Source organism: Phyllobates terribilis, unplaced genomic scaffold, assembly GCF_046119375.1.
Source record: "Phyllobates terribilis strain yellow unplaced genomic scaffold, ASM4611937v1 Scaffold_11__3_contigs__length_659146591, whole genome shotgun sequence".
Lineage (NCBI taxonomy): Eukaryota > Metazoa > Chordata > Amphibia > Anura > Dendrobatidae > Phyllobates > Phyllobates terribilis.
Window position 1 is genome coordinate 98690554 of NW_027362771.1, and position 18801 is coordinate 98709354.

The window sequence follows — 18801 nt, forward strand, 5'->3', positions numbered from 1 at the left end:
GGCTCCTCCTGGACCAGGTCGGGATCATCAAGGGGTCTGTGCCTGCGGGCCGCATAAAACAGCCTCAGGGGCCGCATGCGGCCCGCGGGCCGCGTGTTTGAGACCCCTGATCTAGAGTCTGATGGACCTGGTGCAAGATTTGGACCTGTGTAAAGTCACCAAGGTATCTGTCTCAAGTAAAAGGGTAGATGGATCCTGGGGAAAGGCTGCTGCAGGTTCCCGCATAAAGGGAACCTGTCGCCTCCTAAATACTACCTAAACCTCAGGCAGCATGAATCAGAGCCTGGCTGCATGATTACAGCCAGGTATTTATTTTTTTTCTGAAAAAAATGTACTTTACCCCCTTAACACCCTATGACGGACATATCCATCATGGAGCATGTATTTTGGAGAGGGCTCAGAAGCAGAGCCCACTCCACACATAGCAGATGCCGACTGTTATATAGCAGGCATATGCCTTTAACAGCAGTAATCGGTGTGCCTGCAGGTCGCAGCTGTTAACTTCTTAAACTGCTTGCAGCGACATTGAAGCGCCGTGATCCGGCCCGGATGTTAGATCGATTGCTGGGAACTGATTGTTTGCTATGACAGCCAGGAGCTGCCTTAATGCCCCCCTATGCCTGCCATGTGATCTCTTCTATTATGTCCAGCCTGTGGCTGGGCATCATAGAAGACACTTATTTTTACTATATCCAGTTCTGCGGTATTACTGTATATAGCACAAGCGATCAGATGACCGCAGGTTCAAGTCTCCTAAGGGAACTGGCAATTAAGTAAACAAAAAAAAGTTTTTAAAATTGTAAAAAAGATTTAAAAATTCGATCACCGCCCTTTTTCACAACTAACAATAAACAAATGTAAAAAAAACAAACAGAAAACCCCCACATATTTTGTATCAATGTGCCCAGAAAATTCCCATTTATAAAAATATAAATTAATTAACACGATCTGTAAAAATTGCACAGAGAAGAATTGCGAATTTTTGATCTCCACAAAAAAAAACAATTAGAAGCGATCAGTGTCGTATGTTCCCAAATAGTATCAATAAATATAATAGTATAAATAATGTCGCCACGTAAAAATCAAGCCTTTTACCCATCACCGTCAACCAAAAAATAAAAATTTTACATATTTTGGAAAATGGTGACTCCATTTAATTTATTTTACAAATTTCTGAATTTTTTTTCACCACTTAATAAAAAGAGAATCTGGAAATTTTGTATCATAGTAATCGTACTGACCTGGAGAACCATATTTCCAAGTAATTTTTATTACACAAAAAAAAGCAAAATGCGATTTTGGAATTGCGTTTTTTATGCAATTTCACTTAATTCAGTTTTTTTTTTCCATTTTCCAGCACACCGTATAATAGAATAGATGGTGTCATTCAACAGTAGAACTAGTCCCATAAAAAGCAAACCCTTATAAAGCTTTCAGTGGAAAAATAAAAAAAAATTGGAGGAAGGCGAGGGAAAAATGAAAGTCGCAACAACAAAAAATCTCAAGGGGTTAATAGTCGAGGCGGGAACCACAGTCAGAGACCAGATTAGTCTGGCTCTGCCCCCACCAGATTTTACATGCACTGATAGAGGTGATCAACAGGTCTCTTGCTATTTGAGAGACCTGTCAATTACCTGGGAGAAGATGGCCAGGGGCAGGGCCAGACTAGTCCAGCTATGGCTCCCAGCTGGATTTTTAAAGGGAACCTGTCAGCAGGGCTGTGGAGTTGGTATAAAATGGACCGACTCCTAAAATATATAATAAATTGGCTACAGTAGTCCAATGCAGTTTGTGGGGAATATTTTTCATAAGAATTTAGGAAAGTTATGAAATATCCTATAAATGTCTGTCCTATTCCTGATCTTAGGATCTAAACTTTTAACTGAGATGAATCTGTGCTGCAGTTTATATACATAAGTAGTGAAGCTCCTCCTCTACGGATAAGGGAAAAAAAAAAACAAACACACAGGGAATGATTGCCTGCACTCATCTCAGAACTGCTGGAGTGAACAAAGAACAGGTTCTTGCTATTGTAACTGATAATTCTTCAAACATGATAAGAACAATTAAACTGATGAATGAGAATAATGAAGGTGAACAGCAGCTAGAAGAACATTTCAGATTCAGTATGTTGAAGATGGAAGGCCACAGTCCTGTTCCCATAATGTAGGAACAAACAGATATTGCTACAGAAGAACAGCAAAATGATTCTTTACAATTACATGATCTTGTTGAAGCTGCTTCACACCTCTCTCCTATTCATCACATGCGCTGTGTTGTGCACACGCTGCAGCTAGCAATAAGAGATAGTCTGCAAGAGGGACATGCTGCAACTCTGATCAGCAAAGTGAGGAAATTGGCTGTTGCTGCCAGAACCCCTAAAATTGATTCCATCTTGAAGAGACGTGCTGGAAAAGGGGCAATTGTGGAATTACAAAATTTTTCACTTGCTCTCAAAGAAGTAGAAGAGTTCAATCGTTCATCAAAACGGACTGTGCACGAGGCAATTCCTTTATACCCTGAAATTGTTAGAGATGTGGTTACTGCTTTGCCACCAACCCAACTGTAGAGAGGTTGTTCTCTAGCCTTAAAATAATTAGTTCAGATTTGAGGTCATCTATGAAGGAGGATCTGATGGAGGCGATACTAAATCTCAGAACAAATTCATAGACTGCACAAATGTTATTCAGTACGTTTTTGTTGAAAACTTTTTTTTCCCACTTACTGCATAGTGTATAATAAATTGTAAATATGCAAAAGTTTTTTTGTTCTAAAGTTGTATTCCAATAAATATATTTTATGTTCTATCTAAATGGCTTGATTATTGTATCATAATAATGATTAAAAGCCTGATGTTACCATTTTACTACAGTAAATTTATCACTTAAACATGAGCCATGTATGAGGGAGTCTGTGTCGGTATCATGGAAATTGAGGAGTCCAAGGTTTAGCTTACCGACTCCACAGCCCTGCCTGTCAGGTCTGATAATGCTCTTAACTCACAGATGTGGGTTAATCTGCAGGTTAATAGCGTAATGAAAGTGCGTCACCTAGGAGAAAATGAACTTTATCCCAGGAGCAGCCAGCTTTCAGTCATGCAGACGTGCCGGGAGCAATTATAGTCACTGCTGACATCACTGAGAGCGGCAGCTGTAAGCACGCTATGGCACTGACTGACAGCCGGCTCTGCAATGGTGTACTGTGGAGCTGGCTGACAATCACTAATTGCTCAAGGCACGCATGTATGAAAATAAATAATGTTTATTTTCTCCTGGGTGTCGCACTTTCAGTATGGCTGTCGGGCACAGTCATAATCCTATTAACCTGCAGACTAATATCTTTATCAGACATGAAAGGTTCCCTTTAACTACTTCTGGACTGCCCATAAACTTATACATCTGGGCAGTTCACACTTTTCCCTGTACTGACATTCTAAAACATCAGTGCAGTTTAACCAACTTACACTAGATCGTGAAACTCTGGGGATGAGAAGCTGACTGTCCCACACAGCCAGACTTCACAACATCCGGCGTACATGTCCCGCCCCACGATCGCGTGGGCTCACCAGCAGAGCCAGCAAAATCATCACCTGGTGTCAGCTATACATCATAGCTGACACCCTGCAGTAACGCCCACGATCCGTGCTAGTGCCAATCGTGGACGTTTAACTCCTGTAATACCACTATCCATAGCGACAGTGGCATCGATCTGCCTGCTAGAGGGAGGGGCTCCCTCTGCTCCAATTGGCACGACGCCATGCCGATGGTCTCCATGGTGACTTCAGGCCGAAAAATGTCCGCAGGGTCACCCAGGTACAGTGGCCTGTAATGTACTGCCTTGAGCAGGAGCTGGCACTCTTCCTGTCTGTGTCTCATTGACAACTCTAATACCCTGCAATGAAAAGCCTTGCAGGGTATTAGATTGGCAACTAGACCAGGAAAAGTTGATGTGCCATCCTGGGACGAAGTAAAAAAGTTAAATAAAGTTTGTAAAAATTAGATAACATAAAAATGAAAGTACGAAAAAAAGGAAAAATATTTTGCAAGTAAAAATTCTGTTTTTCTGTAAAAAGTAAAGAACAAAAAAGTACACGTTTGGTATTGCCATGTCAGAAATGAACCAATCTTTAAAACTCTCATATTCCATTGGTGAACATCGTAAAAAAATATAGTTTTTTCATCATACGGACACACCAAGCATAAAATGAATAGTGATAAAAAAAAATGACAAATTAACAAAATGGTATCAATAAAAACGAGTGCTGAGCTTTATCTCCCTTTGAAGTGAATGTACTGCAGTGTTCGGGCAGCAGCCACCAAGCAATGTACGGGGTTGCTGTATATAGCCTGTACATCGCTTAGGCTAGGTGCACTCTGTGTCCATTTTATCCTGTTACCCTTGTGAAAATGAAAAAATTGGGGCTTAATGCAACATCATGTTCATTTTTCTCTTCCTTTCACATTGCTTTAATTCCTGTGAAACACCTGAAGGGTTAATACACTTATTGAATGTGGTTTTGAGCACATTGATGCAGTTTTTAAAATGGTTACATGATTACAGCAGCGTTTTTAATAAAAAAAAACATATTAGTGGTGCACATTGCATCACTAACCAGAACTGGGGACAGTTTAGATGCTAAAAATGACATGACAGGTTCCCTTTAATTCCTGCCTGGACAAGGAGACTGCTGACTGATGGAGTCAGATACCCTTTGAAGTAGCACACTTCTTCAGGACAAACCATAGTGGTCACTGTTGACACCATCTGTTAACAGTCTCCTTGTCCAGGCAGCCCAGGAATTGACCCATTCAGTTCCACCTTGATGTTCCTTTATCTTGTGGATCTGCAGCAGCCTGTATCTGGTGGTGGAAACATACCCCTGCCAGGTGAGTAAATCTCCCTATCTATTAACAATAGTTTACCTGGATAAGACCCTATTGTGTTATTGTCTTTCAAATATACTCAAATCCTCTTAGGTCACTTTATGTGATGTTTTTCCCCCCAAAAAAATGGTTTGTAAATTTTGTTGGAAAAATTGCTGATGAACTTTTAACCCTTCTATCTTACTAACAAAAAAAAGTATATTTCAAAAATGTTTCTGATGTAAAGTAGATATCGGCTATATGTTATTTATTAATAATTTTCTGAAGCATAACTCTCTAGTTTAAGGGCATAAAATTTTGAAGTTTGAAAATAGCTAAATTTTGTATTTTTTGTATTTTTTTTTTGTAAAATGTTCAATATTTTCATAAATGCAAATTATATCGACTTAAATTTACCACTAACATGAAGTACAATGTGTCACGAAAAAACAATCTCTCAGAATCACAGGGATCCTTTGAAGCATTCTAGAGCTATTAGCACATAAAGTGTTGCTGGTCAGAATTGAAAAATTTGGTCCAGTCATGAAGGCGAAAACAGGCTTTAGGCTAAGTGCCCACGATGCAGAAATGCTGCATATTTTTCCCGCATCTCCCTGGCAGGAAAAACGCATGTGGATATTACATGTGTTTTTCCTGCCAGGTAGAAGCGTTTGTCAAGCGTTTGTCAAGCGTTTTTGCATGCGGGTTATCAAGCGCTTTTCCATAGATTTTAGCATCACTTGGAAAGTGCTTGACAACTTGGTCACACTATATAAATATATGCTAACGGCATGGATTTATATAGTGTGACCAAGTAATAGTTAAAAAAAAAAAAAAAAGAATAACAATGGTAAAAAATAAAGATTATACTTACCTTCCGATGGCCCCCAGTATTTTCTCTGCTCTGTCTGGTGTGTTGTATGGGTCTCCGTGGTGTGAAAGGACCTGCGATGAAGTCATTGAGTCATGTGACAGGTCACACGACCGCCGCTGACTAAATGACGTCATGGCAGGTCCTCACACCACCACAACCCATACAACAGACCGGACGCATCGCTGAGGAGACCGGGGGCCATCAGAAGGTAAGTATAATCTTTATTTTTTTATTTTAAATTCTTTTTTTTACAGGTTCTATGGTACCTGGGTCTGGAGGAGAGTCTCCTCTTCTCCAAACCCAGGTACCATCCGCACATTGAATCGTATGATATCCGCATGTGCAGATGCAGTGATTCGGATGTCACGCGGTCCAATGCAAGTCAATGGCGGCGATTACGCTACGTGTCCGCAAAATTAATGGACATGCCACGTATTTTTCCGCAATGATAATCCGCAGCACAGCACATGCGGATTATCATTGGGGACCATGGGGCCCATATTATCAAGCGTTTTTTAAGCGTTTTCGCTGCGGAAATTCCGCGGCAAATAAACGCTTGAAAAACGCATAGTGGGCACGCAGCCTTAGAGTTACTATGTTAAAATGCCCCCTAAGGAATTTTAAGACCTTACGGGGGGCACAGAGTTTAAAATAACATAAAAATTAAGCCCCATGTATCACAAAAGAAGGGGCAAAAATTATTTGAGTATTCGACCAAGAGATTCTTTTAAATCCGTTGAAAGAACATGTATAATATAATCTGGAAATGTTCCTGGTCTGGAAGCAGGAAAAATGGCCCGGTCATGAACTTGTTGAAGCATACTATTTTTTTCATAAAAAAACATACCTGATTGTAATCGTTTAGCTAAGCTCTGATTCATGCTGACTGTGGTTTGGGCAGTATGAATTAGGTGACTGGTTCTCTGTAATATTTAAAGAGGTTGTCCACTACTTTTTCATTGATGAAGTAACCTAAGGATAGTTCGTCAGTGTCTGATCGGTCGGGACCCGACACCTGGCGCCCCCCCACCTATCAGCTGTTCTCTGTGTTGGCGGGGCGGACCGCCAGCTGTAACTGCTCGATTACTTAGCTGCTCCTTCTTCTGTTAGTGGCTGCGGCAGGGTACTACACATCCTAAAGATAGGTAATCAGTGAAAAAGTAGTGGACAGCCTCTTTAAATTAAACAAGTGGATGACTGAGCAGCAAGGGGAAGTTTTTGATTGGTCAGAATGCAAGACAGTTCTTTCTTCATTAAACGCGGGTCAAACATAATTTTTCTGGTTGTACTACATGTAATATTCGTCTGCAGCTGATTGCTTATTTACTGGCGCAGTCGATACATATATTTTCAGACATTTGTGTGTGCCTCAAGTGATTTCCAGCCAGAGCAGCCACATTGCTGCCCATTTTCCAAGTAAGAATACAAGCAATTGACATGTGCTTCTTTTGTATTATTTTCTTTTTTATAGGCCTGTATGTCTTCTGAACCTTCTGACGAAGACATTACTTGCCTGGATAAAAAGATTTCCAATGATGTTGCATGTCCAATGTGTGATTTTACATTCCCTCCTACTGAAATTGAAAGACATGCTGCGTACTGCGATGGGATAAATTTTCAGCGAGAATTAACTGGTTAGTATAGACTGTAATTTAATATAATATCAAACTGTAAATTATTTATACAATTATAATATCCTAGCATTTTATATGTCTAATTATAATTAAGCTAGTGCGCTACATCTCTAATGTTAATAACCATATAAATAGTTTTTCACATGGTAACGTTATCACACTGCAGATTTATGCATGTGTTATCATTGTAATGTCAGTATGTGTCTTTTTCTTTTGTTTAGTCTTGAGATCAAGAAATAATTTGCTGAGAAGTCGTGATAGATCCGTCGGCTTAACTCCTAAACACTATGGCAAGTAAGTAGGTATGCTCTTTTTTTGTTACCTTGGCATAGCTGAATAGTATGTGGTGTAAGAATAAAAAGCTGATTGACCTTTTCATTAAAATAATGTTGCTTCACCATTGCATGGAAATGTTTACTTAATTATGCTATGTGAATATTGTGCTGATCAAATAATTTTTGGCTGCTAATAAATGCAACAGAGCAAGTTATTATAATGAAGTACCTGAATTTACAATTAACTTCATAAGAGACTATTTATGATATAAAAAATAACTTATTGCAAAAAAATTTAGGATTAAGGTAAACAAAGAGTGGAAAATTCACATAAACAGGCTACCATGCTTTTGGTTTCTGGTTACATATGGGAAGGATACTTTAGTTGACTCAGATGTCATCAGAAGCACTCGTGTTGGAAAGCTTGTTTTGTTTTCATTTTTGAGTGCATGGGAAAAGACCAGACCACTGTCTAGACCAATGCTTCTAAAACTGCAAGACGCTCCTTGTAGATCTCACACTTTGCACTGATGAGGGGCAGTACCCCCGAAACAGTGTCTGCAAATTGAGATTCTTTTTCTGGCATTTATCCAAAGTCATGTGACAAGGCTCGTTGGAGAGTCGATATTGAATTTTAAAATTTCTGCTTCCTATAGGTGGTAGTAGTCCTAGTCCTCTTCCTCTCTGAAGAGACAATTTGCATTAGTTGTTGGTGATACACTGCTGGGGAGGCACCTTTCATAGAAGTGACTAAATACTACACAGTTGTTTCTATAGCTGCAGCAGTCTCTATTTTGGCAAGATAATTGACTCATTATTATTCTTATTAATTGAATTTTGTAGAATTAGTCTTGTTACTCACATGTGTTTTAATGTTAGATTAAAAAAGAAAAATTTAGCATGGACTTCCAATAGAGAAGAGAAGGCTTAGGCCACATCTTGATCTGTCTGAGGCCTCAGTAGAAAGAGTTTGGGAAGCCCCAGTCTAAGCAGTGGTCCAGCAGCACTGTTTTTGCAATGAGGTCAGGAACACCTCTCTTTTTGAAAGCTGACTTTATCTTAAGAGTACAGTCAGCCATACAAAGTAAGTTATCTCCTGAGACAGATGATTAATGGTAACCTCTTGGAAGGTTTTCTCACCCCATAATGCCACTGTGACCTGATAGTGCTATTCCTACTGTCTTTAAAGGGAACCTGTCACCAGAAAACCCCATACCTGCAGGTTAATAGCATTGCTTTCTTGTTACAGTACAGGTTCCCTTTAAAAGTGTTTTTAGTATCCCAATTAAGATTAGCCATGTGTTGTTTTTTTCCAAATAAATCTTAAGCCCCCGTCACACTAAGCGAGATCGCTGCTGAGTCACAAGTTTTGTGACGTAACAGCGACCTCAGTAGAGATCTCGTTACGTTTGACACTTAGGAGCGACCAGGCCTCTGCTGTGAGATCGCTGGTCGTGTCGGAATGGTCTGGACATTTCTTTGATCGTTGAGGTCCCGCTGGGCAGCATGCATCGGTCTGTTTGACACCTTACCAACGACCTTGTTGACTACTCAGACACAGAAACACATAGGCGTGCATCGTTATACAGATCGTTAGGGGTCGCTGCATCGCTGCTGCGTCGTTGGGAAGATCTGACTGTTTGACATCTCACCCGCGACCACATAGCGACGCAGCAACGATCCCTGACAGGTCGTATCGTTGTCGCTGTAGTGTCGCTTAGTGTGACGGAGCCTTTAGAGTCACCCTGACAGGGCCGCATCCGCCATGAGGCGTGATGAGCATCTTGCCTCAGGCAACAGTCTGAACTTTCTCTGAGTGGGCAGCACGGCAATGTCCTCCTGCTCATAACTCACTTCCCAAACAAACTGTTCCCTGCCAGAGCTCCTGTCATGACATCAGTGGTTCTATGAAAATTCTGAGTGGGCAGCGCCTTACACTTCTACTTCTGAGAGCCACAGTGAGTGCACACCGTTTTCCTCCTAAACACACTAAGGCTGACCACATTCTCCATGAACTGACAGAATGCTATAAAGCATTCTGCCAGATCATTGAAGCATTCTGCAGTGATGCTTAGCTCACATTGCTCTCTGTCTGCCTGACACTGACCTGTCTTATCAGTGCAGGTCAGGAGCTGAAACACACTGTTGAGCTCAAGTACTGACTTTCCTGCAGTACTCCTGCCGAGGGTACAGATATTCCTCAGCTCCATCGCTGTGCTCCTAAATAAGCCTGTGCCTAAGTGACCTTCCTTTACCCGCTCCTCCTGCCTATCCCATTTTATTGAAGCTCCGAAGTAATAGAAGGTGAAATTGCACAGCAAGGTGTGGGGGTTACATTATGGATGGGAGACAGCTCTCGGTGCACACTGCGTCTGTGCACTTAACCTACAGTATATGTCAGGAACTTTTTCCGACATATACTGTAATGTGACAATAGACCTTCATTCACCAGATGGAGGCCAAAAGTGTGAGCATAAACATCCCATAGGAGACACTGGGACTGGAGCATAAACATCCCATAGGAGACACTGGGACTGGAGCATAAACATCCCATAGGAGACACTGGGACTGGAGCATAAACATCCCATAGGAGACACTGGGACTGGAGCATAAACATCCCATAGGAGACACTGGGACTGGAGCATAAACATCCCATAGGAGACACTGGGACTGGAGCATAAACATCCCATAGGAGACACTGGGGCTGGAGCATAAACATCCCATAGGAGACACTGGGGTTGCAGCATGTACATCACATAGGAGACATTGAGACTGATGTATATCCATCACATAGGAGACACTGGGACTGGAGCATATATACCACAAAGGAGACACTGTGACTGCTGCCTTCTTAACAGGACAGGAGCACAGAGTATGTAAACGTCACCCGCCCAGAAGGTCCTGGCACTGGCCAGCTTCAAGATGTAATCCTTCATTGCATGCTCTGCAGCTTTCAGTAGTGAATGCTGTGTGCTCATGCTCACAGTGTATATAGGAGTAAAAAGGCTGGCGGCCAGCATTATGGGATCGCTGGCCCATGCACTGCATTCTCTGATAGTCTGCCTGGTTGTCGGAGAAAATGAGATCGGCTAATGTGCCAGAGGCTATCCACCCCTACTGTGGAGCATTAGATATTTTCCATAATCCACTGCATGGGTGAATTTTGTATTCAACTTGTTAAATCATTGAGGAGACAAAGTCCCTCTTTTGTTCACTTATTTATTTTTTTTTTGTTCAATTAATGTATAGCGTTCATGCAAACCACAGACAAAGTGTTATACACTGCTCAAAAAAATAAATGGAACACTCAAATAACACATCCTAGATCTGAATGAATTAAATATTCTCATTGAATACTTTGTTCTTTACAAAGTTGAATGTGCTGATAACAAAATCACACAAAAATCATCAATGGAAATCAAATTTATTAACCAATGGAGGCCTGGATTTGGAGTCACCTCCAAAATCGAAGTGGAAAAACACACTACAGGCTGACACAACTTTGATGTAATGTCCTTAAAACAAATCAAAATGAGGCTCAGTATTGTGTGTGGCCTCCACGTGCCTGTATGATCTCCCTACAACGCCTGGGCATGCTCGTGATGAGGTTGCGGATGGTCTCCTGGGGGATCTCCTCCCAGACCTGGACTAAAGCATCTGCCAACTCCTGGACAGTCTGTGGTGCAACGTGACGTTGGTGGATGGAGCGAGACATGATTCAGGTCTGGGGAACGGGCGGGCCAGTCCATAGCTTCAATGCCTTCATCTTGCAGGAACTGCTGACACACTCCAGCCACATGAGGTCTGGCATTGTCCTGCATTAGGAGGAACCCAGGGCCAACCGCACCAGCATATGGTCTCACAAGGGGTCTGAGGATCTCATCTCTGTAACTAATGGCAGTCAGGCTACCTCTGGCGAGCACATGGAGGGCTGTGCGGCCCTCCAAAGAAATGCCACCCCATACCATTACTGACCCACTGCCAAACCGGTCATGCTGAAGGATGTTTTAGGCAGCAGATCGCTCTCCACGGCGTCTCCAGACTCTGTCACATGTGCTCAGTGTGAACCTGCTTTCATCTGTGAAGAGCACCGGGTGCCAGTGGTGACTTTGCCAATCCTAGTGTTCTGTGGCAAATGCCAAGCGTCCTGCACGGTGTTGGGCTGTGAGCACAACCCCCATCTGTGGACGTCGGGCCCTCATACCACCCTCATGGAGTCAGTTTCTAACCGTTTGTGCAGACACATGCACATTTGTGGCCTGCTGGAGGTCATTTTGCAGGGCTCTGGCAGTGCTCCTCCTGTTCCTCCTTGCACAAAGGAGTAGGTAACGGTCCTGCTGCTGGGTTGTTGCCCTCCTACGGCTCCCTCCCCATCTCCTGGTATCTGCTCCATGCTCTGGACACTGTGCTGACAGACACAGCAAACCTTCTTGCCACAGCTCGCACTGATGTGCCATCCTGGATGAACTGCACTACCTGAGCAACTTCTGTGGGTTGTACTGTAGACACCGCCTCATGCTACTGTACCTCTAGGAGTGAGAGCAATGGCAAAATGAAAAAGTGACCAAAACAACAGCCAAAAAGGATGAGAACAGAGAAATGGTCTGTGGTCACCACCTGCAGAACCACGCCTTTATAGGGGGTATTTTGCTAATTGCCTATCATTTCTACCTGTTGTCTGTTTCATTAGCCACAACAGCAGGAGAAATTGATTCACAATCGGCGTTACTTCATAACTGGACAGGTAGATTTCACAGAAGTGTTATTGACTTGGAGTTACATTGTGTTGTTTAAGTGTTCCCTTTATTTTTTTGAGCAATGTATATAAAGGTTCAAATTCCACTCCTTTACTCCCGTTAAAAATAAAGGAACGGTTTTTAAAAAACATATTTGGTATTTTCGCATTCGTAAAACTTTAATCTATTAAGATATGCAGTGGAATAACTCGATCTGTAAACTATGTAAAAAAAATATATATCAAAACGTAATCAGACACAGCAGATAGACAGCACATTGATACCATCTGTGTGCTGCCTGTGTTTTTCACGGACTCATAGATTTGTATGGATAATTTTGATCCATGATTCTGATCAAAAGCGGACATGTCCCTGGTATGTGAACAGCTCTATCAGCTATAATAGATACTATCTGTGCTCTATCCGTGAAAATCATAGATGGAAAACATGCATACTTTTTTTGATTCACAGATGCCTGAATTAGTCCTATAGGCGCTACATACATTACTTGTATTTGGAAGACTAAGGGGCACAGACACTGCCAGATTTTAATTCATTGGTTAGCATAGAATAGTGATTTTACTTACGCAGAAACACCAATCTGATACAGAAGTATTAGAGACCATTGTAAATTATAACTATATTAGTAAAATAAAGTGGTACTTTTAAATGGATTTTCTGGTAATAATTTTTTAGGTTCATCAAATTGAGATTCTTGAAAATAAGAAACTCCGCAATGACTCACCCACCCCTGCTCCTGCACTACCTCTTGGCTGCTGTTCCGGTCTTTCTTCATAAGCTGCAGCAGTGATGTCACGATGACCGGGCACATGACCACTACAACCAATCACTGAGCTCAGGGACTTCGATGTAGACGGCACGAGCCTCTGAGCCAAGTGATTGGTTGCAGCAGTCACTTACGCTATAGTTTTGGCGTCATCGCTGCACAGATGGTGAGGTACGATTTGGAAAGTAGGTTGGAAAGCTTGTGGCCTAAAATGTAAAATTGATCTTTTATAATTGCATCTTGTTCAATTAATTGTGAATTCTTTTAGTTATACACTTTTCTATGCTCCTGTTGGTTACACAGATCTGAGAAGTGTTACGTATGTAAATCAGTAGTACTGCTCAAGGACTATCAGGGGCATGTGGACAACTGTCTGCAGAATGAATTGCGAGAGACCCAGGAGAGCAAGAGTTTCCGAAGCATCAAGGTAAATGTGTTAATCTCTCCACAATCGGTTGCAATACATTGAAGCCAGGCATATAACCAAGTTACTTTGTTTTGCAGTACGTGAGGCTTAATTTTTATGTTTTCATACTGTTTTTTTCTTTCGCTGTTTATTTTCAGGTGATATTGGTGGGAAAATAAAGGAAATACTTGTGTGCTTTTCACATTGTTGAGTTTTTTCTAATACAACCAAGGACCATTAAAATGCATTTTAAAATTTGTTTCTCTTTCTGTAACCATTACTTTTATATATCAAACACTTTTTTTTTTTTTTTAAATGAGGACAGGACTAGTAATAGTGATTTGGATTGGTAGTGGCATTTCTTATATTATTTTTTACCTACTTTTTTATTTCTTTTATTTTTCATTTGTTTTGCATATTGTGTTCTCCATAAGGTCATAAAAGACTTTTGGAGGGCAAAGCAACATTTAAATACTTTTCATTTATTTTTTATCTGATTTTCGCAGTAACCGGGACTGGTATATGAGCCAGAGTTAAAGTGGAAATGTATAGCTGCATAGCAGAACTGGCTGAGTCTCCTAGGTCCCAGGAGCACCTTCTCCCTCCATAGACCTAGCACTTGTAGGATTGCTGGGTTCGGAGGAAGAAGCGCCATTTAGTGCTTCCTGTTACTGTTTACACCTAGCTTATCAGCGCCATGTATATAGCGATAGAGAAGTCAAAGGCGGTAATAATCAGTCTTTGCCTTCTCTATGTAGGAGCTTGGCTGTGTCTGACAGCCGACTCCTCGTTTCTGCCACTGCCTAATCACCTGCTTTTAACCTACTATGCTGTGACGTTTGGAACTTCAATGTAAAGTAGAACGTTGCGGACCCGGATGTCTAAAGGCTAGTAGTTAAAGAAAGGATGGGTTGACCCTTAAGTAGTAGGGATTGAATTGAGAAATACACCATTTAAAAAAACAAAAGACACAAAATGCATAAAACAATACTGCTGATAGAACATGAACCAATTTTCACTGAACTGTAAGATGCTTTCTGAATCCTTCAGTGGACTACTGCTTTGTGTGAATGGGGATATATGGCCTGTCTGTGGATCAAAATGAAAAAAACTTGCATTTCCTTTTGTGCAAGCCTGGCCTTGCTTCATTTTGTGTAGTGTAGTGAATAAGTGAATAAATATGCTGTTATTTGATTAAGAAAAATGCATTTCATGTAAGCGTACATGAGATCAGGTTTTGCATATGTTTTTATGAAAAATTGATGATTCCAAAGCAACATATGAAATGTGAAGCTAACATCCAGAATGCTTTGTGTAGTATGTGTGTGTATGAAGTAAAGACTTACAGATATATAACAAAAGTATTGAGATGAACTTTTGTAATTGACCAAATACTTATTTTCTACCAAAATTTGAAAAAAAATTTCTTTCCAAATCAGACAATGTGATTTTCAGGATTTGTTTTCTCATTTAGTCTCTCATAGTTTAGGTCTACCTATGATGTCAATTACAGGCCTCTCTCATCTTTTTAAGTGGGAGAACTTGAAATTGGTGGCTGATTAAATACTTTTTTTCCCCACTGTACCTGCTACACACTATGATTCAGACCTTTACATTTATTGTAAAAATGACGTCACTACGTTAGTGTACCTAAACTTATGATGTATTAATGTGTTATAGCCTTTTAAAATCACTGTGGTTTGAGCGATTGATGTTGTTCCTCACCGATTAACAAGGCTTTTAGGGGCAATACCATATTAAAACACTTTTATAGGTTCAGGTACACTTTAACCTTAGCATGTACTTTGTTTTAGAGAAATGCTAGTTGCTAGATTCTGACAGCTGTCTTTCCCTGATCTTCTACAGAAATATCCAGAACGCAATGGCAGGCTACTTAACATGCTGGAGCAGTCAGAAACCTCCTTGGCAGGTATGACTTGTCTGTAGTAAGGTATTGCCGGCCGAATTGTTTTTCTTATATTACCATTCAACGCTTTTGTGGCATTTGGTATTATTTTTTATAACCGTAGAGAGAATGTCTAAGATTATCTACACTGTCTCAAACTTTAATAATGTCAATGCATATAAAATAATTCAACATTTCATTAAGTCCTAATTATTTATTTATTTTACTCACTTATACAGCGCCATTAATTCCACAGCGCATTAGAGACATTATCGTTGCTGACCCCATTGGGACTCACAATCTAAATTTCCTATCAGTATATCTTTGGAGTGTGGGAGGAAACCGGAGAACCCGGAGGAAACTTACACAAACACGGGGAGAACATGCAAACTCCTTGCAGATGTTGTCCTTGGTGGGATTTGAACCCAGAACCTCAGCTGCAGTGCAAACCACTGAGCCACCATGCTGCTTAGAAGTATTCTATCGTTTTGATTCTACAGCTTTTATGTATATTTTGCATCTCCATCGTAACAGACAACAAACGAGCTATGTAGATTGATCCTACAGTTATATTCTCTGTCGGTCAGCTGTTTCAGGCTTACTGATCATCGGTAAGTAGAGGACCATCTGAAGATGGAAGTTGGCTCGAGTCTGCAAGACGGCAGGATTATGCAACAGAATTTTTTGATGTTACCTTGAAGATGCTCGGTCTGCATAGTAGATGTAGAAAAAAAACACTTTTTTAATTGAGACCTGATGTAAAGTAGATTTCATTTTTCATTTAAAATGTATTGGGACAATAAAAGAAATGGTCTGTAGAGGTGCACTTCTGCTATAATTTGGCCTTAGTTTTTCTTATTTCTGTGTAGTTGTCTTGCAGATTTCAGTGTGAAATCTCCTGTTATTGGAAGCAAAGCTGCAACAGTGTTGTATTTAAACATTTCTTGTCCTATTGAATTCTTCTGGGTTTCTCTGATTTGGAGCCCTTATCAATAACCTAAAGGGGGTGTCCGGTCTAAATTGATAAGTCTGCAGTCACTCTCTGTGACTGCAGACTTATGAATCCCCCCAGCGCACGCACTGTGCACTGCAGGGATTCCCCGGTTTCTTAGCCTGGACCGGCGGGTAAGTATTCATTATATATACCCCTGGCCAGAGCTAGTCTAGTGGGCGCGGCCTCGCTCCATACAATTTTATTGAGCGAGGCCGTGCTCTGTCTAGTGACGCGCCCACTAGAAGAGCTCTGGCCAGGAGTATGCATAACGCATACACTCCCTGACAGAAGTTATGTCGCTTATCCATGTTATGTAAATAAAAGCTTATAATCGGACCTTAAATTCATCCATTGGTTTTATAAATTACTCTTTTGAAAGCTGAAACCCTCCCAAATTTGGTTTAGGTTAAGAAAATAAATTGCCATCAATGTTGAAATATTGATCATTTAATGAACACAGAATGGTCAGATTTTGGCAAGACAAAAGTTTTGTCGCCTGGTCATATAATGCACCCAAGTTTACATCCTCACCAGTGCTCAGTAAATGATCGGTTAATTAGTGGGTGTGTATAAAAAGAAACCCACCATCCCAGACCTTCACTTGAACTGCAACTTGAGCTCTGACAACATGCCAAAAATCCACCCTGCGACCAAAGCCTTGATTATCAAGAGGCTGAAGACCAGATCCACTGCAGAGGTGGCTGGCACCTTTAATGTGTCTCAGCGTCAAGTACAAAGAATTAAAAAAAAGATTTGAAGAGACTAGAGATGTGTTTGACAAGCCCAGGTCCGGCAGACCCCGCAAGACAACTGCTCAGGAGGAACGTTTGTTGGTTAGAAAATCCAAAGCAAGCCCCTCTTCCACTGCAGCAGAGCTCCAACAGGCCTGGTCACCTCAAGTCCCTGTGTCAACTAGAACAGTTTGTAGGATTCTGTCTCGAAATGGCCTCCATGGTCGAATCAGCGCCCAGAAGCCAGCACTAAACAAAAGGCAAATAAAAAACTGTGTGGCATTTCCAAAGTCCCACAGCCTGCTAAACAGATGGATGCTGGAAAAGTGGCAGAAGGTGGATTTCTCTGATGAATCTTCAGTAGAATTACACCACAGCCACCGCAAATACTGCAGGAGACCTACTGGAGCCCATATGGATCCAAAATACACCCAGAAAACAGTTAAATTTGGTGGTGGAAAGATCATGGTCTGGGGTTACATTCAGTATGGGGGGTGTGCAAAACATTTGCAAGGTGGAAGGCAATATCAATAGCCTAAAATATCAAGATGTATTAGCTACCTCTTACATTCCAAATCATAAAAGGGGTCAAATTCTGCAGCAGGATGGTGCTCCATCTCATACATCCATCTCTACAACAAAGTTCCTCCAGGCAAAAAAGATCAAGGTGCTCAAGGACTTTCCAGCCCAGTCACCAGACATGAACATCATTGAGCATGTTTGGGGTAGGATGAAAGAGGAAGCTTGGAAGACAAAACCAAAGAATCTAGATGAACTCTGGGAGGCATGTAAGACGGCATTCTTTGCTATTCCTGATGACTTCATTAATAAATTGTATGAATCATTGTTGAACCGCATGGATGCAGTCCTTCAAGCTCATAGAAGTCACACAAAATATTAAATATGACTCTAATAGCACCACAACTTCATTCACCAATGTTGTATTTTAAGATATTTGGTATTTGTATTTTAAGATAATTATTTGTTTGAATATCACATTACTTTCTGTGGGCGACAAAACTTTTGTCTTGCTAAAATCTGACCATTCTGTGTTCATTAAATGATCAATATTTCAGCATTGATGCCAATTTATTTTCTTAACCTAAACCAAATTTGGGAGAGTTTCAGCTTTCAAAAGAGTAATTTATAAAACCAATGGATGAATTTAACGTCAGGTTATAAGCTTTTATTTACATAACATGGATAAGCGACATAACTTCTGTCAGGGAGTGTACGTACCTCAGCTCATAAACCGGCGAATCCCCGCAGTGCACAATGCTTGCGCTGGCGGCATTCATAAGTTTGCAGTCACACAGAGTGACTGCTGCAGACTTACCAATTTAGACTGGACAACCCCTTTAAATAAGCATTTGACTGAAGACTACTGCATTTATTCATGGATCTTTATCCTATTTACACTTTTTGAGCTTCACTTTGTTCTATGTTTAAAGATGGTCGTAGTTGTAGAGACTTGAAGGGGTTGTCTGAGCAAAATGAAAGCTTGCTCAGAGCATTATGCATGTAAAAAGTAGCAAACGCTGTAATATTCACCTGTCAGCACCCACAGGCTGTTTCTTGGCCCTAGCAAAGGAACTG

The 18801-nt window shown here is 41.0% G+C and overlaps 1 protein-coding gene across 2 annotated transcripts in view; it reads left to right on the top strand.

Annotated features, from left to right (window-relative positions):
* Positions 1-18801, top strand: part of UIMC1 (ubiquitin interaction motif containing 1) — a 114448-nt gene that overhangs the window by 79234 nt on the left and 16413 nt on the right. Inside the window, exons 9-12 of one of the 2 annotated variants that reach the window (XM_073651364.1) lie at positions 7208-7370; positions 7592-7664; positions 13472-13595; positions 15441-15504. In XM_073651364.1, coding sequence (XP_073507465.1) covers positions 7208-7370; positions 7592-7664; positions 13472-13595; positions 15441-15504 — 424 coding nt within the window. Of the gene's footprint in view, positions 1-7207; positions 7371-7591; positions 7673-13471; positions 13596-15440; positions 15505-18801 lie in introns of those variants that run through there. The other variant, XM_073651365.1, reaches the window with a different exon arrangement.